A 22,107-nucleotide genomic window follows, 5' to 3' on the forward strand; every position below is an offset into this window, starting at 1 on the left:
ATTTCTGTTATTTGTTTTAACTGTTATACAATAATAACAATGAACCAGATTTATCAAACTGTCAAAAAGTGAAGCTTTCATATATAAATGGGCTCTGGTAAAATGAAACCTAAGATGTAATTGGTTGCTATTAGAAAATCCCTTCAGTTTTTGTCTAATTACATTTGTTTTGGAATTTTAAATATTGGTTGCTTTTATGTGGTCAGTATCATATAACACTAGTGGAGCCACATATCATTTTAACATGTGTGAGTGCAGATTTTAGTTGAAAGTTTGTGCAAATATTGTAGTGGTAATAAGTCTTTTGAGTTGACCACCAAATTGGTGTAGGGAGTATTATAGGCCACTCAATGCTCTCTGGGAAAACGTAGGCAAAGTAGTACTCTTCCAAAAAGAGCCAACAAATGGAACCAGAGAGCAAGCTCTTTTGTTGTTTGAGCAAGCTCAGAAGACATTGCATGATCTATAAGAATTCTTATGCCAGCTTGGCTATTATTGCATACAAAAATTATAGTGAAAGGGGTTGTCTCATGAGACAACTCCTTTTTGAATAAAAATAAGGACCATCCATACAGTATAAAAACATTTGTGGATCTGCCAGAAAGAAATCCACTCTTACAATCCAACTCTCTATTCGGGGAATCTGTCATCAGTGTCACCTGCACTAGCCTGTTGGTACAGGCAAGGAGTGCATTTGACTCCCAATCAGTGGTCCTGTTCATCTGTTATCTTTGGCCTTGTCACGATGCCGGCTGGCAGGTAGTGGATCCTCTGTGCCAGAGAGGGATTGGCGTGGACCGTGCTAGTGGACCGGTTCTAAGCCACTACTGGTTTTCACCAGAGCCCGCCGCAAAGCGGGATGGTCTTGCTGCGGCGGTAGTGACCAGGTCGTATCCACTAGCAACGGCTCACCTCTCTGGCTGCTGAAGATAGGCGCGGTACAAGGGAGTAGGCAGAAGCAAGGTCGGACGTAGCAGAAGGTCGGGGCAGGCAGCAAGGATCGTAGTCAGGGGCAACGGCAGAAGGTCTGGAACACAGGCTAGGAACACACAAGGAACGCTTTCACTGGCACAATGGCAACAAGATCCGGCGAGGGAGTGAAGGGGAAGTGAGGTGATATAGGGAAGTGCACAGGTGATAACACTAATTGGAACCACTGCGCCAATCAGCGGCGCAGTGGCCCTTTAAATCGCAAAGACCCGGCGCGCGCGCGCCCTAGGGAGCGGGGCCGCGCGCGCCGGGACAGGACCGAGGGAGGGCGAGTCAGGTACGGGAGCCGGGGTGCGCATCGCGAGCGGGCGCTACCCGCATCGCGAATCGCATCCCGGCTGACAGTGGAATCGCAGCGCCCCGGGTCAGAGGATCTGACCGGAGCGCTGCAGCGGGGAGAATGAAGCGAGCGCTCCGGGGAGGAGCGGGGACCCGGAGCGCTCGGCGTAACAGTACCCCCCCCCTTGGGTCTCCCCCTCTTCTTAGAGCCTGAGAACCTGAGGAGCAGACTTTTGTCTAGGATGTTGTCCTCAGGTTCCCAGGATCTCTCTTCAGGACCACAACCCTCCCAGTCCACTAAAAAAAAAGTTTTCCCTCTGACCTTTTTGGAAGCCAAGATCTCCTTGACAGAGAAGATGTCCGAGGAGCCGGAAACAGGAGTGGGAGGAACAGATTTGGGAGAAAAACGGTTGAGGATGAGTGGTTTGAGAAGAGAGACGTGAAAGGCATTAGGGATACGAAGAGAAGGAGGAAGAAGAAGTTTATAAGAGACAGGATTAATTTGACACAAAATTTTGAAAGGACCAAGATAGCGTGGTCCCAACTTGTAGCTAGGGACACGGAAGCGGACATATTTAGCGGAGAGCCATACCTTGTCTCCAGGGGAAAAAACGGGAGGAGCTCTTCTTTTCTTATCCGCGAACCTCTTCATGCGTGAAGAAGCCTGTAAGAGAGAATTTTGGGTCTCTCTCCATATGATGGAAAGGTCACGAGAAATTTCATCCACAGCGGGCAGACCAGAGGGCAAGGGAGTAGGGAGGGGGGGAAGAGGGTGACGGCCGTACACCACGAAAAATGGGGATTTGGAGGAAGATTCAGAGACCCTGAAGTTATACGAGAATTCGGCCCATGGAAGGAGATCTGCCCAGTCATCCTGGCGGGAGGAAACAAAATGTCGCAAATAATCACCCAAGATCTGGTTAATTCTTTCTACTTGTCCATTGGACTGGGGATGATATGCAGAAGAAAAATTTAATTTAATCTTGAGTTGTTTACAGAGAGCCCTCCAGAATTTAGACACGAATTGGACGCCTCTATCCGAGACAATCTGCGTAGGCAATCCGTGAAGACGAAAAATGTGTACAAAAAATTGTTTAGCCAACTGAGGCGCTGAAGGAAGACCAGGAAGAGGGATGAAATGTGCCATTTTGGAGAATCGATCAACGACCACCCAAATAACAGTGTTGCCACGGGAAGGGGGTAAATCAGTAATAAAATCCATACCAATCAGAGACCAAGGCTGTTCGGGGACAGGCAGAGGATGAAGAAAACCAGCGGGCTTCTGGCGAGGAGTCTTATCCCGGGCACAGATAGTGCAGGCTCGCACAAAGTCCACAACATCCGTCTCCAGAGTCGGCCACCAATAGAAGCGGGAGATGAGTTGCACAGATTTCTTGATGCCCGCATGACCTGCGAGATGAGAGGAGTGACCCCATTTGAGGATTCCGAGGCGTTGGCGTGGAGAAACAAAGGTCTTTCCTGGAGGAGTCTGCCTGATGGAGGCAGGAGAAGTGGAGATCAGGCAGTCAGGTGGAATGATGTGTTGCGGAGAGAGTTCAACTTCTGAGGCATCCGAGGAACAAGAGAGAGCATCGGCCCTAATGTTCTTATCGGCAGGACGAAAGTGAATCTCAAAATTAAATCGGGCAAAGAACAGAGACCACCGGGCCTGGCGAGGATTCAGCCGTTGGGCAGACTGGAGGTAGGAGAGGTTCTTGTGGTCGGTGTAGATAATAACAGGAAAACTTGATCCCTCCAGCAGATGCCTCCATTCCTCAAGTGCTAATTTAATGGCTAGAAGCTCTCGATCCCCGATGGAGTAGTTCCTCTCCGCTGGAGAGAAGGTCCTAGAGAAAAAACCACAAGTGACAGCATGCCCGGAAGAATTTTTTTGTAGAAGAACAGCTCCAGCTCCCACTGAGGAGGCATCAACCTCCAATAGGAAGGGTTTGGAAGGGTCAGGTCTGGAGAGCACGGGAGCCGAAGAAAAGGCAGACTTGAGTCGTTTAAAGGCGTCTTCTGCTTGAGGAGGCCAGGACTTGGGATCAGCATTTTTTTTGGTTAAAGCCACGATAGGAGCCACAACGGTAGAAAAATGTGGAATAAATTGCCTGTAATAATTGGCGAACCCCAAAAAGCGTTGGATAGCACGGAGTCCGGAGGGGCGTGGCCAATCTAAGACGGCAGAGAGTTTGTCTGGATCCATCTGTAGTCCCTGGCCAGAGACCAAATATCCTAGAAAAGGAAGAGATTGGCATTCAAACAAACATTTCTCAATTTTGGCATAGAGTTGATTGTCACGAAGTCTCTGAAGAACCATACGGACATGCTGGCGGTGTTCTTCTAGATTGGCAGAAAAAATTAGGATATCGTCCAGATATACAACAACACAGGAGTATAACAGATCACGAAAAATTTCATTAACAAAGTCTTGGAAGACGGCAGGGGCGTTGCACAGGCCAAAGGGCATGACCAGATACTCAAAGTGTCCATCTCTGGTGTTAAATGCCGTTTTCCACTCATCCCCCTCTCTGATGCGGATGAGGTTATAGGCGCCTCTTAAGTCCAATTTAGTAAAGATGTGGGCACCTTGGAGGCGATCAAAGAGTTCAGAGATGAGGGGTAAGGGGTAGCGGTTCTTAACCGTGATTTTATTAAGACCGCGGTAGTCAATGCAAGGACGTAGGGAGCCATCTTTTTTGGACACAAAGAAAAATCCGGCTCCGGCAGGAGAGGAGGATTTACGGATAAAGCCCTTTTTTAGATTCTCCTGGACGTATTCAGACATGGCAAGAGTCTCTGGGGCAGAGAGAGGATAAATTCTGCCCCGGGGTGGAGTAGTGCCCGGGAGGAGGTCGATAGGACAATCATAAGGCCTGTGAGGAGGTAGAGTCTCAGCTTGTTTTTTGCAGAAAACATCCGCGAAGTCCATATAGGCCTTAGGGAGACCGGTTACTGGAGGAACCACAGAGTTACGGCAAGGGTTACTGGGAACCGGTTTTAGACAGTTCTTGGAACAAGAGGACCCCCAACTCTTGATCTCCCCAGTGGACCAATCCAGGGTTGGGGAATGAAGTTGAAGCCAGGGAAGTCCAAGGAGAATTTCCGAGGTGCAATTGGGGAGGACCAAAAGTTCAATCCTCTCGTGATGAGATCCGATGCTCATAAGAAGGGGCTCCGTGCGGAAACGTATGGTACAGTCCAATCTTTCATTATTTACACAATTGATGTAGAGGGGTCTGGCGAGACTGGTCACCGGGATGTTGAACCTGTTGACGAGAGAGGCCAAAATAAAATTTCCTGCAGATCCAGAGTCCAAGAAGGCCACAGTAGAGAAGGAGAAGGCAGAGGCAGACATCCGCACAGGCACAGTAAGACGTGGAGAAGCAGAGTAGACATCAAGGACTGTCTCACCTTTGTGCGGAGTCAGCGTACGTCTTTCCAGGCGGGGAGGACGGATAGGACAATCCCTCAGGAAGTGTTCGGTACTAGCACAGTACAGGCAGAGGTTCTCCATACGGCGTCGTGTCCTCTCTTGAGGTGTCAGGCGAGACCGGTCGACCTGCATAGCCTCCACGGCGGGAGGCACAGGAACAGATTGCAGGGGACCAGAGGAGAGAGGAGCCGAGGAGAAGAAACGCCTCGTGCGAACAGAGTCCATATCTTGGCGGAGTTCCTGACGCCTTTCGGAAAAACGCATGTCAATGCGAGTGGCTAGGTGAATAAGTTCATGTAGATTAGCAGGAATTTCTCGTGCGGCCAGAACATCTTTAATGTTGCTGGATAGGCCTTTTTTGAAGGTCGCGCAGAGGGCCTCATTATTCCAGGATAATTCTGAAGCAAGAGTACGGAATTGTACGGCATACTCGCCAACGGAAGAATTACCCTGGACCAGGTTCAACAGGGCAGTCTCAGCAGAAGAGGCTCGGGCAGGTTCCTCAAAGACACTTCGGATTTCCGAGAAGAAGGAGTGTACAGAGGCAGTGACGGGGTCATTGCGGTCCCAGAGCGGTGTGGCCCAAGACAGGGCTTTTCCAGACAGAAGGCTGACTACGAAAGCCACCTTAGACCTTTCAGTGGGAAACAGGTCCGACATCATCTCCAGATGCAGGGAGCATTGGGAAAGAAAGCCACGGCAAAACTTAGAGTCCCCATCAAATTTATCCGGCAGGGATAGGCGTAGACCAGGAGCGGCCACTCGCTGCGGAGGAGGTGCAGGAGCTGGCGGAGGAGATGATTGCTGAAGCTGTGGTAGTAGCTGCTGTAGCATCACGGTCAGTTGAGACAGCTGTTGACCTTGTTGCGCTATCTGTTGTGACTGCTGGGCGACCACCGTGGTGAGGTCAGCGACAACTGGCAGAGGAACTTCAGCGGGATCCATGGCCGGATCTACTGTCACGATGCCGGCTGGCAGGTAGTGGATCCTCTGTGCCAGAGAGGGATTGGCGTGGACCGTGCTAGTGGACCGGTTCTAAGCCACTACTGGTTTTCACCAGAGCCCGCCGCAAAGCGGGATGGTCTTGCTGCGGCGGTAGTGACCAGGTCGTATCCACTAGCAACGGCTCACCTCTCTGGCTGCTGAAGATAGGCGCGGTACAAGGGAGTAGGCAGAAGCAAGGTCGGACGTAGCAGAAGGTCGGGGCAGGCAGCAAGGATCGTAGTCAGGGGCAACGGCAGAAGGTCTGGAACACAGGCTAGGAACACACAAGGAACGCTTTCACTGGCACAATGGCAACAAGATCCGGCGAGGGAGTGAAGGGGAAGTGAGGTGATATAGGGAAGTGCACAGGTGATAACACTAATTGGAACCACTGCGCCAATCAGCGGCGCAGTGGCCCTTTAAATCGCAAAGACCCGGCGCGCGCGCGCCCTAGGGAGCGGGGCCGCGCGCGCCGGGACAGGACCGAGGGAGGGCGAGTCAGGTACGGGAGCCGGGGTGCGCATCGCGAGCGGGCGCTACCCGCATCGCGAATCGCATCCCGGCTGACAGTGGAATCGCAGCGCCCCGGGTCAGAGGATCTGACCGGAGCGCTGCAGCGGGGAGAATGAAGCGAGCGCTCCGGGGAGGAGCGGGGACCCGGAGCGCTCGGCGTAACAGGCCTGCTCACAGCAGAGCCCAGAAGAGAAGCAGCAGGGGTGACATCAGCGTGCTCCTGTCGTGCACCAAGCCCACCGCCAAAATAAAAAAGATAACAGACAAACAGGAGGTAGGTAAGTATCGTTAGTATTATCAGTCACCCACACTACCTGCCTGTACCAACAGGTTAGTGCGAGTGACACTATGACAGACTCCCTTTAATATGCCCTAATAGAAGGTTGTCTTTAGAAGACACCCCCTTTAACAGTGTAACAATAATTCATGCAAAACAAATTAGATAGAAAATATACACTTTACAGACATACAACATATCATGCTTCTGTGTTTATCACTTGATACAAAATTAGAACATAAGTTTTTTTTAATTCTTTGCAAATTCCTATCTTCACACACAAGTTTAATCTTTAAGATATAAGACAATAAATTAAATTAATTAAACTGGTGTACCTGTAGTGTACTGTGCCACATCCTGTGTCTTTCCCACTGGGTAATTATTTTCGAATGAATACAGGTTAAATGGCTTTGGGTCACTTCTTATTTTATTCCAGATCTGATGGTTGGGTGTTGCCCATCTGCCTGCCACAACATCATAATCTCTTTGTCCAAGGTGCACAAGTTTAGTTAGTGAATCATACAGTCCTCCATAAAAACCGGTTATGATTTCAAAGTCTGGATTGCTGTCTTCATAGATGTCACCATATGGTGTGTAGAGAATTTCTTTTATAACTTGGCCTCGACTACTAAATACAGCCAGAGGTGTCCCTGTATTGTCACACGCTACATAATACTCCTCACTATTGCTTAATTCCATGGCAATGAGGTGTCCTTGAAGATCATAATAGAGTGAAGTTATTCCTGTACTGCTGTGATTGTATAAGTGGGTGACTCTTATTGGATTAGCTAGATCAGCATAAAAGAACTGTAAATGAGAGCCAGTACTTGATTTGCTTGCAACTCTCCTTCCAAGTCCATCATATCGGTACTGTATACTCCATCCGGCAACCTTATTATATGCCTTACTCAAAAGACCATTAGAATTGTACTCAAATATATCATTGCCTCTTTGTCTGAGGAACCCATCGTCATCCATTCTATACTGAATCTCCCCAAAATGAGTGATGCGGTCTCCAATGTCATATCTCAGTGGGATTAAGTGGACACTATTCCCATGGTTCAGCCGGTTTATGTTTCCATTTAGATCATAGCTGTACCGCCATTGAAGTTTGTCATTAACATAAACAGCCTGAAGCTGATCATCGGGATCATATTCATACGAATATCTTGTTAAATTTGCATCTACACCTACTCGTATTCCACATGTAATCAATCGACCCATATTATCATACTGGATTGTCATCCAATACGATATAGCTTTCAGAATTTCATATTGCACCTCAATAACTTGTCCACTAGAGCTGAATATTTTGGTATGCTTCATCATGGAGGTTGTGATAACTTGATTTAGATCATAATTGATGACACTAAATTTTCCAAACTGTTCAGTTCTTCCAGATACATCCACATATCTGTATAAGTCTATTGGAAGAGGAATCTCATTTATCATCGCTTGCATGCTGGTGACTCGGAAGTTGTTATAGCTATAGTCAAACCTTGCATTAACAAGTCCTTCTTCACTGAATCTGAAGATCTGTCGTCCAATAAGAGGTCCTGTTGGGAAGAAGTGAACATTTTAATACATAACATTACTGTTTTAGAAGCAAGAAAAACTGAGTTTTATAACCCTAGCCACTGTTTTCATATGTTTAATAAGCTGTATTGCTATTTATATACTTTGATAAAGAGCTATGATTGATGTGTGTAGGATCCAGCTGATCTGTTGTTGCTATGAATGTACAATGCTGTTATGTAGGTCAGAGGACCATATCTTCTTTCCACGTCTACTGCATTTCTTTAACTTGAGTAAAATGTCAAATCTCCTACGGCTATGCTAATTATTTTCCATTTATATTGTCTATCAAAGAAGGGAAGATTCAAGTAGCAAAATATCTTTTGATGGATACTCATTTAGAAAGTTGACATTCTGCTGCATACCATATGACATACACCCCTATTCACCTACTATGTATGTATGTTGTCCTAATACTACTAAACTGGAATTTAAGAGAAAGATCATGCCCACATGTATGTGGTAAGAAACAGCTACCCCTTAGGGCATTTAAGTTAACAAAAGGGGGTTCCAATGTATAGGAATCTAATCTCTTCTTGACTAGAATGGACGATTAAAAAAAATCATCTGTCCTCTCCTGAATTACGCAGATGACACTTTGATAAAAATATGGGCAGTGTAATACCAGGTTTCCCTACATATTGTAGCTGATTTCTGTGGGTCCTAGCTTGGGGATAGTGAGGGATCAGTTTATTGTCTAAGGTCCCTTCTAACAAAATAGGGACTGTCCAAAGCAGAATACCTTTTTAATAAGTATTTCCCTTGGCACTAAATGAGTTATCTGGTGGATACAAAAGAGACTACCAACTTAGGTTCACTAGGGCAAATATTGTAATCTAAAGAGGGGTACTTATAGCAATGTTTTTATAATACAGGGTAAATTATATCATGAAAAATCCATATTATTGTTTCCTGACAGAAAAAAAAACTCAAATATCTTCAGTAGATAAACAATAACATATATCAATTATCATTGAAAATTTAAGTAATTAAACAAGTAAAGTGAATGTATTGCCTAATTTTTTTTTCACTGATTAGAGACAGGCACTGATACTCTGTTTCTCTATTATGATTGTTTTTTTATTTATTGGAATATTAGTAAATGAATAAAGGAGAAGTATCATACTAAAAAAAAAAGTATCCCGCCCCCTTCATATATCTCTATGGGAGAGCCAAAGATTGCCACTCCAGGCAGGGGTCATGATGTGCCATTCCCAACCTAGAGTCGGGGCTCCATACAGGAGATTGCGGGGGCCGCAGTGGTTGGAACCTCTGTGACCTAAAACTTATCCCCTATCCTGTAAATAGGGGATACGTTTTTCAGAATGACTTATCTCCTTTAAGCCATCTTACAATTTTAACAGTATTTAGAGATGTACTTTACAGCAAGCACCATAGACATAGGTTCAATAGACTGGAGGGAACCCTACTCACTACTATAAGAAAGGATTCTGTGTATGTTATGTGATCTGTGCAGAAGTCCTTCTACAGGGAGGGAGATGCTGTGCATTACAGGATGGTATTTAACTACTGGTGTCCCCTTTTACTGTAATCCTGTGTGTGATGGTAGTCAGGAGACTACTGTAAAGTTTTCTCTACAGAACAGGAAGTTTCAGCTTAGTATTAGGCCTAGTGGTGACAATAAAAACTGCAAGATTTCAAGATAAGATTATAACATAGTAAAATAAAAAATTACTTTCCCTTAAATATCACATACCTGTTTGTCTATATCTGATAGTACACACAAATCCCTCGTGCATTAGATGAATTGTTTTAATGACTCCTGAAGCCTCTTCATAGGTAAATATAACCTGCGTAGTGTCATACAAAATTTCAGACAGCCTTGTTTGCTTTGTGTATTTATACAAAACTCTACGTCCCGTTCCAAGATGTAATGTCTGCAGTAGATGCCCATCTCCACTGTAGTCCTGAATAAAAGAGCCAATGTTGTCTGGTGGGTTGTATATATTACGGTAATATCCAACAGAGAGCATGGTCTGGAGACTATGGCGGACCATGTTAGGCATAGTTACTGAAGCAATGTAATCCGAATGATCATATTCAAAGATATAACGTCGCTGGCTGTGCAAAAAGAGGCTGATAGACTGCAATAAAAGAAGAAATTAACTTACAATATTGTAGAGATCACACAATAGCTTTATTACAATGTGTTGTAGGAGTCGTCCATATTTCAGATTTGTTAAAGGAGTACTCTGCCCCTAGACATGTTATCCAAAGGATAGGGGATAAGATGTCTGATTGCGGGGGTCCCGCCGGAGGCTCGTGACATCACGTGATGTCACGGCCACGCCCCCTCTATGCAAGTCTATGGCACAGGGCATGACGGCATAGACTTGCATTGAGGGGGCATGGTCATGACATCACAAGCAGGGAGTGACCGAGACGTCACAAGCCTCCGCCCTGCATCACCAGTCATCCGGCACGGAGCAAACCATGCACTGCATGTCTGGGGTGCCGCTGCCGAGATCGCGGGGTTCCCCAACGCCGGGACCCCCTGCGATCAGACATCTTATCCCCTATCCTTTGGATAGGAGATAAGATGTCTAAGGGCAGTGTACCCCTTTAAGGAGCTAAAGGGTATCAGAATTTGTTATGAGATTTCATTTACTACCATAGATTTTGATTGTGTCTATTCTTTTGACATCAATACATTAAAGTTCAGTTTTATTTTCAAATACCTTATTTTTGGACTGGTTTATAAGTGTCTGATTATTTAAATGTTGCTTTTACTTCTACCTTTTCAGAATGGCTTTTCAGAAAAAATCACTATGAGACCCTGATGGGTGTTTTCTAGCACCAAAAACTACCTTTCCAGCTGGACATTGTATGATTACAGCAAGCTTCATAGCATTGTAGCATATACTACACACCCTCTTGCAACCTGAGATTGTTTCCTCCAAAACTATGGCAGCCCATTCTTCCTATCTACTCTAAACACTCAAACCTACAAGGTCTCCTCAGGTTATCTGAGTCACTGCAGGCTGTTGTGTGACATCTGAGAGAAGATGCAGCTGCAAAATCGATCACTAGATATACAAGACGTTGTCAGGATTCACTAGATATACAGTGGGGCAAAAAAATATTTAGTCAGCCACCAATTGTGCAAGTTCTCCCACTTAAAAAGATGAGAGAGGCCTGTAAATTCCATCATAGGTATACCCTAACTATGAGAGACATAATGAGAAAAAAAAATCCATAAAATCACATTGTCTGATTTTTTATTATTTGCTAATTATGGTGGAAAATAAGTATTTGGTTACCTACAGACAGGAAAGATTTCTGGCTCTCACTGACCTGTAACTTCTTCTTTAAGAGTCTCCTCTTGTTATCAGTATAAAAGACACCTTTCCACAACCTCAAACAGTCACAATCCAAACTCCACTATAGCCAAGACCAAAGAGCTGTCTAAGGACACCAGCAACAAAATTGTAGACCTGCACCAGGCTGGGAAGACTGAATTTGCAATAGGCAAGCAGCTTGGTGTGAAGAAATCAACTTTGGGAGCAATTATTAGAAAATGGAAGACATGCAAGACCACTGATAATCTCCAACATCCTGGGGCTCCACGCAAGATCTCACCCCGTGGTGTCAAAATGATCACAAAAACGGTGAGCAAAAATTCCAGAACCACACGGGGGGGGGGGGGGGGGGGAACGACACCTAGTGAATGACCTGCAGAGAGCTGGGACCAAAGTAACAAGGGCTACCATCAGTAACACACTATGCCACCAGGGACTCAAATCAAGCAGTGCCAGACGTGTCCCCCTAGAGCATTTGGATGATCCAGGAGAGTATTGGGAGAATGTCATATGGTCAGATGAAACCAAAGTAGAACTTTTTGTTAAAAACTCAACTTGTCGTGTTTGGAGGAGAAAGAATGTGGAGTTGCATCCAAAGAACACCATACCTACTGTAAATCATGGGGGTGGAAACATCATGCTTTGGGGCTGTTTTTCTGCTAAGGGACCAGGACGACTGATCCGTGTAAAGGAAAGAATGAATGGGGTCATGTATCATGAGATTTTGAGTGAAAACCTCCTTCCATCAGCAAAGGCATTGAACATGAAACGTGGCTAGGTTTTTCAGCATGACAATGATCCCAAACACACCACCCGGGCAACACGGGAGTGGCTTCGTAAGAAGCATTTCAAGGTCCTGGAGTGGCCTAGCCAGTCTCCAGATCTCAACCCCATAGAAAATCTTTGGAGGGAGTTGAAAGTCTGTAATGCCCAGCAACAGCTCCAAAACATCATCTGCATAGAGGAATGGGCCAAAATACCAGCAACAGTGTGTGAAAACCTTGTGAAGACTAGTGTTGGGCATGTATATTCGCATTTCGAATTTATATAGCAAATTCACGAATATATTCGCTATATATTTGAAATTACGAAAATTAACTTTTTTTCTGCATATGCGCCCACCCCCTCACTGTTTTCTTCCTCGAATACGCGAATATGTGAATATTTGTCTATATATTTGCGAAATATCACAAATTCGAATATGGCCAATGCCGCTCATCACTAGTGAAGACTTACAGAAAACGTTTGACCACAAAGGTTATATAACAAAGTATTGAGATTAACTTTTGTTATTGATTAAATACTTATTTTCCACCATAATTTGCAAATAAATTATTTAAAAATCAGACAATGTGATTTTATGGATTTTCTCATAGTTGAGGTATACCTATGATAAAAATTACAGGCCTCTCTCATCTTTTTAATTGGTGGCTGACTAAATACTTTTTTGCCCCACTGTAATAGAGGTAGTCAGGATTCACTACATATAATAGAGGTAGTCAGGATTCACTAGATATAATAGAAGTGGTCAGGATTCACTAGATATAATAGAGGTAGTCAGGATTTACTAGATATAATAGAGGTAGTCAGGATTTACTAGATATTATAGAGGTAGTCAGGATTCACTAGATATACTAGAGGTAGTTAGGATTCACTAGATATAATAGAGGTAGTCAGGATTCACTAGATATACTAGAGGTAGTCAGGATTCCCTAGATATAATAGAAGTAGTCAGGATTCACTAGATATAATAGAGGTAGTCAGGATTCACTAGATTTAATAGAGGTAGTCAGGATTCACTAGATATAATAGAGGTAGTCAGGATTCACTAGATATTATAGAGGTAGTCAGGATTCACTAGATATAATAGAGGTAGTCAGGATTTACTAGATATAATAGAAGTAGTCAGGATTTACTAGATATAATAGAAGTAGTCAGGATTTACTAGATATTATAGAGGTAGTCAGGATTCACTAGATATAATAGAGGTAGTCAGGATTCACTAGATATAATAGAGGTAGTCAGGATTCACTAGATATTATAGAGGTAGTCAGGATTCACTAGATATAATAGAGGTAGTCAGGATTTACTAGATATAATAGAAGCAATCAGGATTTACTAGATATTATAGAGGTAGTCAGGATTCACTAGATATAATAGAGGTAGTCAGGATTCGCTAGATATAATAGAGGTAGTCAGGATTCACTAGATATAATAGAGGTAGTCAGGATTCGCTAGATATAATAGAGGTAGTCAGGATTTAGTAGATATAATAGAAGTAATCAGGATTTACTAGATATTATAGAGGTAGTCAGGATTCACTAGATATAATAGAGGTAGTCAGGATTCGCTAGATATAATAGAGGTAGTCAGGATTCACTAGATATACTAGAGGTAGTCAGGATTTACTAGATATAATAGAGGTAGTCAGGATTCACTAGATATAATAGAGGTAGTCAGGATTCACTAGATATAATAGAGGTAGTCAGGATTCACTAGATATAATAGAGGTAGTCAGGATTCACTAGATATACTAGAGGTAGTCAGGATTTACTAGATATTACAGAGGTAGTCAGGGTTCACTAGATATAATAGAGGTAGTCAGGATTCACTAGATATAATAGAGGTAGTCAGGATTCACTAGATATTATAGAGATAGTCATGATTTACTAGATATAATACAGGTAGTCAGGATTTACTAGATATTACAGAGGTAGTCAGGATTCACTAGATATTATAGAGGTAGTCAGGATTCGCTAGATATAATAGAGGTAGTCAAGGATTCACTAGATATAATAGAGGTAGTCAGGATTCACTAGATATAATAGAGGTAGTCAGGATTCACTAGATATTATAGAGGTAGTCAGGATTCACTAGATATAATAGAGGTAGTCAGGATTTACTAGATATTATAGAGGTAGTCAGGATGTACTAGATATTATAGAGGTAGTCAGGATTCACTAGATATAATAGAGGTAGTCAGGATTTACTAGATATAATAGAAGTAATCAGGATTTACTAGATATTATAGAGGTAGTCATGATTCACTAGATATAATAGAGGTAGTCACGATTCACTAGATATAATAGAGGTAGTCAGGATTTACTAGATATAATAGAGGTAGTAAGTAGAGATGAGCGAACTTTTCAAAAATTCGATTCGGCCGATTTTTTGCGGCAAATCTATATTAAAAAAGGCTATTTCTAGACTAGATACAGCCTCTATAGGGGTATAGAACACTTTGCTGTGTTCTAAAACGCATATGGAGTGTGCTGGGTTAGTGAAATAATACTGTTATTCAGAATAACATGCAGATTACCGGCATCGCTTTTAGAATCACTGCCGCACAGCAGCACAATGACAGAGCCTGGTGGTGGCATCAGTGTTAGGAGACCATATAGTGACTGAATGACAGCGTGGAGGTGTTGGCAGTATGAGGAGACCATTTAGTGGCTGAATGGCACAGTGTTGAGGTGTTGGCAGCATGAGGACACCATATAGTGTCTGAATGGCACAGTGTGGAGGTGTTGGCAGCATGAGGACACCATATAGTGGCTGAATGGCACAGTGTGGAGGTGTTGGCAGCATGAGGACACCATATAGTGGCTGAATGACACAGCTTGGATGAGGCTGAAGCATGAGGACACCATGTAGTGGCTCAATGACACAGAATGGAGGTGTTGGCAGCATGAGGACACCATATAGTGGCTGAATGGCACAGTGTGGAGGTGTTGGCAGCATGAGGTCACCATATAGTGGCTGTATGACACAGCTTGGATGAAGCTGAATCATGAGGACACCATATAGTGGCTGAATGACACAGCATGGAGGTGTTATAAGCATGAGGAGACCATATAGTGGCTTAATGACACAGCATGGACATGTTGTCAGCATGAGGACACCATATAGTGGCTGAATGACACAGCATGGACATGTTGTCAGCATGAGGACACCATATAGTGGCTGAATGACACAGCTTGGATGAGGCTGAAGCATGAGGACACCATATAGTGGCTGAATGACACAGCATGGAGGTGTTGGCAGCATGAGGAGACCATATAGTGGATGAATGGCACAGCCTGGAGTTGCCAGCAGCATGAGTAGGCACTAGGCCTTCACAATCCCTAAGATTAAAAGATGAATTAAGAAATTTAAACCGAAGATTTTTGGATAGCGGGTGCTATCTATGAGAAAATGTGAAATTCCCAGACCCAGGCCCAACAGCAGCATCAGTAACCCATATATTGCCTGAATGACACAGCCTGGAGTTGGCTGATGCACAAGTACACACCAGGGCTTCACAATCCCTCCAAAAAAACACCACAATTTTAGAATTTTTTGAAAAAGATTTTGGATAGCGGGTGCTACCTATGAAAAAATTAGAAATTACCAGACCCAGGCCCCACAGCGGCATCAGTAACCCATATTTTGCCTGAATGACACAGCCTGGAGTTGGCTGATGCACGACAACACACCAGGGCTTCACAATCCCTCCATAAAAACACCACAATTTTAGAAATTTTTGAAAAAGATTTTGGATAGTGGGTGCTACCTATGAGAAAATTTGAAATTACCAGACCCAGGCCCCACAGCGGCATCAGCAACCCATATATTGCCTGAATGACACAGCCTGAAGTTGGCTGATGCACGACTACACACCAGGGCTTCACAATCCCTCCAAAAAAACACCACAATTTTAGAATTTTTTGAAAAAGATTTTGGATGGCGGGTGCTACCTATGAGAAAATTTGAAATTAACAGACCCAGGCCCCACAGCGGCATCAGTAACCCATATATTGCCTGAATGACACAGCCTGGAGTTGGCTAATGCACGAGTTCACACCAGGATTTCACAATCCCCCCCAAAAAACACCACAATTTTAGAAATTTTTGAAAAAGATTTTGGGTGCTACCCCTGAGAAAATTTGAAATTAACAGACCCAGGCCCAGCAACGCCATCATTTTTTTATTTGAAATTTAAAACAACCTTTGCGTGTCCCGGACCCCAGCATGTGGATACGAAGGACCAAATCCAAGAAGCCCCCACAGGGCTCATGGGGCCGTGAGATTTAGGCGAAACGTCTCCATTGCCCTGACCGGCCATTGTTTCCGAGACTTCTCGCCAAGGCAAACCATGTGAAGAACAGCGTGACACCGCCGTGACTTGCACACATGGAAGGGCCACTGAGACTTGTCCGGGCAGTGGAGGCTTAAGACACAGAGGAGGATGTGGAGGCGGAGTAGCACACTGTCGCAGGACCAACGGCCGACATAGTGTAGCAGGAAGTAGCATTGAGTACACACCAGGGCTTCAGAATCCCAAAGAAAAAACAACCATTTTTTAAATAATTTTAAGAATATTTAGGACAGCGGGTGCTACCTATATATTGCCTGAATGACACAGCCTGGAGTTGGCTGATGCATGAGTACACACTAGGGCTTCACAATCCCTCAAAAAAAACACAACAATTGTAGAAATTTATGAAGAAGACTTATGGCTAGTGGGTGCTACCTATGAGAAAATTAGAAATTCCCAAACTCAGGCCCAGCAGCGCCATCAGTAAACCATATATTGCCTGAATGACACAGGCTGCAGTTGGCTGATGCAGGAGTACGCACCAAAACTTCACAATCCCTAATAAAAAAGACAAACATTTTTGATGAAAAATTTTAACGAAAATTTAGGACAGCGAGTGCTCTCTATATATTACCAGAATGACACAGCCTGGAGTTGGCTGCAGCATGAGGAGACCATTGAAATGTGTGATTTTTTTATTTGAAATTTAAATCTAAATTTGTGTCCCGGACCCAGCAGTGTGGGTACAAAGGACCTAATCTCACAAGCACCCACAGGGCTCATGTGGCCTTAAGATGTAGGCGCAACGTCTCCATAGCCCTGACCGGCCATTTTTGGTTTTTGTACCTTTGTTTAAGAACAAGCGCATATCCAAGTGTCCTGAAGACTCTATAATGCAGGACGGTGGACCACCAAAAGACATTCTTCTATAAAATAATTTTTTATGAAATAAAGAAGCAGAGTTCATCCCTCTGCGTATTTATTTTTCAAAATTTTACTTATAAAATCACACGCAACAATCGTTCAATGGTGTAATGGTTAATATTGTGGAAAATTCAAGTTTATTAATGTGATAATTATCAGAAAATTTGAAAAAAACACTACCCAAGAGTGTTTAAAGGGTACCTCTCATCAAAAAAACTTTTGATATATTATAGATTAATGTATGCAGAATAACTTCACAATTGCATGTTATTAAAAAAATATGCTTCTTTCTATTTAATTTTCCACTTTGAAGAAATGACCACTAGGGGTCTCCCTACCAGTCCTGGCAGCAAGCATTTCAGACTCATGCTAGAGTCCTAAACACTATGAGCTGCCAGTCTGCTTTGTTCACAAAGGAGAACACTCAGAGCTGCCAGCCTGCTTTGTTCACAGCCTGTTTGGCTGTGAACAAAGCAGGCTGGCAGCTCTGAGTGTTTAGGACTCCAGCATGAGTCAGAAATGCTTGCTGACAAGACTGATCGGGAAAAATACAATAGAAAGAAGCATATTTTTCATTAACATGCTATTGGAAAGTTATTCAACATTCATTAATCTAAAATATATCAAAAGTTTATTTGATAAGAGGTACCCTTTAATAATCCCATACATTGCGCCATAAATGTTGAAATTTTAATTAAGCATGTATGTATGTATTTCAAAAATCCTAAAATTAAAGGCCCAAGCCCAGAAGCATCAGGAAGTCAAGTACTTCCTGAAAGACACAGGAGCAGTCAGGAGTAGGCATCAGCAGTACCCAAGAGGCTTTAATAACCCCTTACATTGCACGATCACTCGCGAGATCGAGCAATAACAGGTGTGTTATGCCCTCAGATGTCCGGGGCTGCACGCGCGCTACACTGAACGGACCAGGTAACCCGCTGAACCCCCTTCGCGATAGGGATCAGGGATTGCAACTATTTGCCAGGAAAGAAGAATCACAACTAAGCGCCGGTCATAAGCTCGGGTTCATTAAGTCCCTGCCCTTTGTACACACCGCATGTCTCTACTACCGATTGGATGGTTTAGTGAGGTCCTCGGATCGGCCCCGGTGGGTTAGGAGAAGGCCCTAGCAGAATGCCGAGAATTTAAAGATCATTGTTGAAATTAGCATTAAGCATGTATTAGCTACTGCTAAACTTCCAAACTTCCATTTAAGGCCCAAGGCATGAGGCATCAGGGAGGCAGTTATTTCCTGAAAGACACAGAATGAGTCAGGAGCAATCATTCGCAGTACCCAGGAGGGTTTCATAACCAACCCCTTACATTTAAAGATCAATGTTGAAATTTGCATTACGCATGTATTTAGCTACTGCAAAACATCCAAAAATTGAAGGCCCAAGGCCTGAGGCATCAGGGAGGCAAGTAGTTCCCGAAATACACAGAATGAGTCAGGAGCAGTCATTCGCAGTACCCAAGAGGGTTTCATAACCATCCCCTTACATTTAGAAGTCAATGTTGAAATTTGCATTAAGCATGTATTTAGCTACTGCTAAACATCCAAAAATTGAAGGCCCAAGGCCTGAGGGCAGGGAGGCAAGTAGTTCCTGAAAGACACAGAATGAGTATGGAACAGGCATTCCCAGTACCCAAGAGGGTTTCATATCCCCTTACATTTAAAGATCAATGTTGACATTTGCATTAAGCATATATTTAGCTACTGCTAAACATCCAAAAATTAAAGGCCCAAGGCCAGAAGCATCAGTGAGGCAAGTAGTTCCTGAAAGACACAGGATGAGCCAGGAGCAGGCAATCACAGTACCCAAGAGGGTTTCCTAACCAACCCCTTACATTTAAAGATGAATGTTGAAATTTGCATTAAGCATGTATTTAGCTACTGCTAAACATCCAAAAATTAAAGGCCCAAGGCCAGAAGCATCAGTGAGGCAAATAGTTCCTGAAAGACACAGGATGAGCCAGGAGCAGGCAATCACAGTACCAAAGAGGGTTCCATAACCCTAATTGATAACCCAAGAGGGTTTCATAACCAACCATAATTGGGAAATGTTGGTGTAGCAGCTAGGTCAATCTACTCTGAGGCATCTGGCATTGGTGGCTGGAAATCCAGGCTGATCCATCCCTGATTCATCTTCACAAACTTCAGTCTCTCCACATTTTTGGTGGACAGACGAGTTCGCCTTGGAGTGACTATGGGCCCCTATGTGGCTTCCTCAAAGGGCCTCAGCAAACGGCAGGTGTCACGTATGAGCTGCCACTGGTTCACATTGAAGTTACACAGGGGATACTCCTATCTGCTTGGATCATCAAGAAATCGGTGATGGCTTTTCTTTGTTCGTACAGTCTGTCCAACATATGGAGGGTGGAATTCCAACGTGTGGCAACGTCACAAATAAGACTATGTTGTGGGATACCGTTCTGACGCTGCAGCTCAAGGAAGGTGTGCTTGGTGGTGTACGAGTGGCTGAGGTGCATGCAAAGTTTCCTTGCCATTTTCAGGATGTTTTGCAAATGGGGTGAAGACTTGAGGAAGTGCTTGACAACCAAATTCAACACGTATGCCATGCAGGGCGCGGACACAATGTTCTTCCCGTTGTCTGTCACCATGGTTCCCATTTCCAGATTTCGTGGAGTAAGCCATACTCGGATTTCTTTACGAATGAATTTAAGCAGTTCCTCCCCTGTGTGACTCCGTTCGCCAAGGCAAACCATGTGAAGAGCAGCTTGACACCGCCGTGCCCTACACACATGGTACGATGAATGGCCACAAAGATTTGGACGTGCAGTGGAGGCCGAGGACACGGTGGAGCATGAGGAGGCGGCATCGCACACAGTAACAGGACCAACTGCCTGGGAGCGAGAGCGTGGAAGAGGAAGCGGTGTGACCTGTCCAAATTGCTGTTGTGGCTGTGCAGGAACCACATTTACCAAGTGAGCCGTAAAAGACAAGTATTGTCCCTGCCCGTAGTTACAGCTCCACACGTCGGCACTGCCGTGCACTTTTGAACACACCGACAGGCTCAAGGACTGGCCCACCTTCTCTTGTACAAACTTATGCAGGGCTGGTACTGCCTTCTTCGCAAAGAAATGACGGCTTGGGACTCTCCACCTCGGCTCGGCACAAGCCATCAATTCTCTGAAAGGTGCAGAGTCCACCACTTGAAAAGGGAGGGACTGCAACACCAGCAACTTGGACAGGAGCACATTCAACTTCTGCGCCGTTGGATGAGTGGGCGCATACTGTTGTCTCTTGGACATGGCTTCGCCGATGGATTGTTGGCGGAATGGCTGACTAAAAGCGGGAGAAGCAGGAGCGACAGAAGGAGGGTTTGACACACAGCTCCCTTCGGCAGAGGTGGTGGAGCCTTGGCTGGATGAAGGAGGGAGCGGATGCCCACTGGGTAATGCAGCAGGCTGGACCACTACATCGGAGCCACGGTTCTCCCAGGCCGCTTTATGGTGGCGAAGCATGTGCTGACGCAGGGCCGTGGTGCCGACATTGGGACCCTGGCCATGCTTCACCTTCTGCCAACAGATCTTGCATGTGGCTACGTGAACCTCCTCCGGATGCCTTATGAAAAGCTTCCACACCGCCGAGTAGCTGATTTTCCCACCCGCAGTCCACATTAATTGACTGCTACTGGCGCCGTCTCCGGGAACCCCTGTTCCACTACCTCCCGGAAAGGTAGGCTGCCGCGAAGCAGGTGGTCTCCCCCGGGCACGTTTGGCTCCTGAATTTCCACTAGTGCCACCACACTGACTGCCAACCGTGCTACTGCATTGCTGCCTCAAGGGCAACCTGCAACTCTCTTCTCCTGATGATGATGAAGCCCCATCTGCACCCGGCTCCCTATTGCGATCGACTTCATCATCATCAACAGGTGAGTGCATGTCACTGATGTCCTCCTCAGGTTCCCCAACAGTGTCTGCTTCAGGACCCTGAATACTTGCAACACCGCCTCCCACGTCACTCTCCGCATCACTATTTGGCCGCCTAGCGGAGCAAGCGGCGCATGTCTCCTCCCCTTTTTGGCTGTCCAGTAGCTGCTGACTGTCCTCTATTAGATCGTCCTCAATAAATAGTGGAGCTGAACCCACAGCATAAGATACTTCTTTAGGAGAGGGAACAGAATAGGACACAGGCAATGGGAGGACATGGACTGCTCTCGGGCCATGCCAACTGAGGGTTGTGTCTGAGGGACCCACCGACTGTTGACTGGGGGTGTCACATGTCTCTTGTGATGATGTGGATGAGCGTGTTAACCAATCGATGACGGCAGATGGGTTACTGGTGGAGACACGACCGCTGGCTGCTAACGGGAGCTCAGGCCTCTCGCTGCGACTCCTGCTGCCACTCGCCCCAAGTCTGTTGCCAACTCTGCCTGAAGTATTTAGGCCTCTGCCACTCCTCTGTGCACATCCTGGCACTTCTCTGCCTGACATACTTAGTGTGTTTATGAGGGTATTACAATACGCTACACTACTCTTTAAACAGTATTTGTCTAGAACAGCAGCAGGTGATTACTTACGGCTGTCCTTGAACAGTATGTCGGCCCTTGACAGATTAACAGGTTCTAGATGGTACAATACTTGGATGTACCTATGCGGTATGCACTGATGAGGGCAGTAATATGCCTAACTATTAGCAGAAAAAACTCTGTATTTTTGTAATACATAAGCCGGTGGATATTATTGTTTGGACTTTGACGGTATGGAG

General features: G+C 44.8%; 1 protein-coding gene and 1 long non-coding RNA gene across 4 annotated transcripts in view; one reads left to right on the top strand and one right to left on the bottom strand.

Moving 5' to 3' along the window:
- LOC130290964 (uncharacterized) overlaps positions 1-7,974 on the top strand; it is a 53,993-nt gene extending 46,019 nt beyond the window's left edge. Inside the window, exon 3 of the long non-coding RNA XR_008847752.1 lies at positions 7,871-7,974. This is a non-coding gene — a long non-coding RNA (uncharacterized LOC130290964). The remainder of the gene's footprint in view (positions 1-7,870) is intronic.
- TENM1 (teneurin transmembrane protein 1) overlaps positions 1-22,107 on the bottom strand; it is an 876,412-nt gene that overhangs the window by 2,368 nt on the left and 851,937 nt on the right. For all 3 annotated transcript variants that reach the window (XM_056539239.1, XM_056539238.1, XM_056539237.1), the window contains 2 exons: positions 9,772-10,159; positions 6,815-8,035 (listed from right to left, as the gene is read on the bottom strand). In XM_056539239.1, the coding sequence (XP_056395214.1) occupies positions 6,815-8,035; positions 9,772-10,159 (1,609 nt within the window). The remainder of the gene's footprint in view (positions 1-6,814; positions 8,036-9,771; positions 10,160-22,107) is intronic.

Source organism: Hyla sarda, chromosome 9 (genome assembly GCF_029499605.1).
Source record: "Hyla sarda isolate aHylSar1 chromosome 9, aHylSar1.hap1, whole genome shotgun sequence".
Lineage (NCBI taxonomy): Eukaryota > Metazoa > Chordata > Amphibia > Anura > Hylidae > Hyla > Hyla sarda.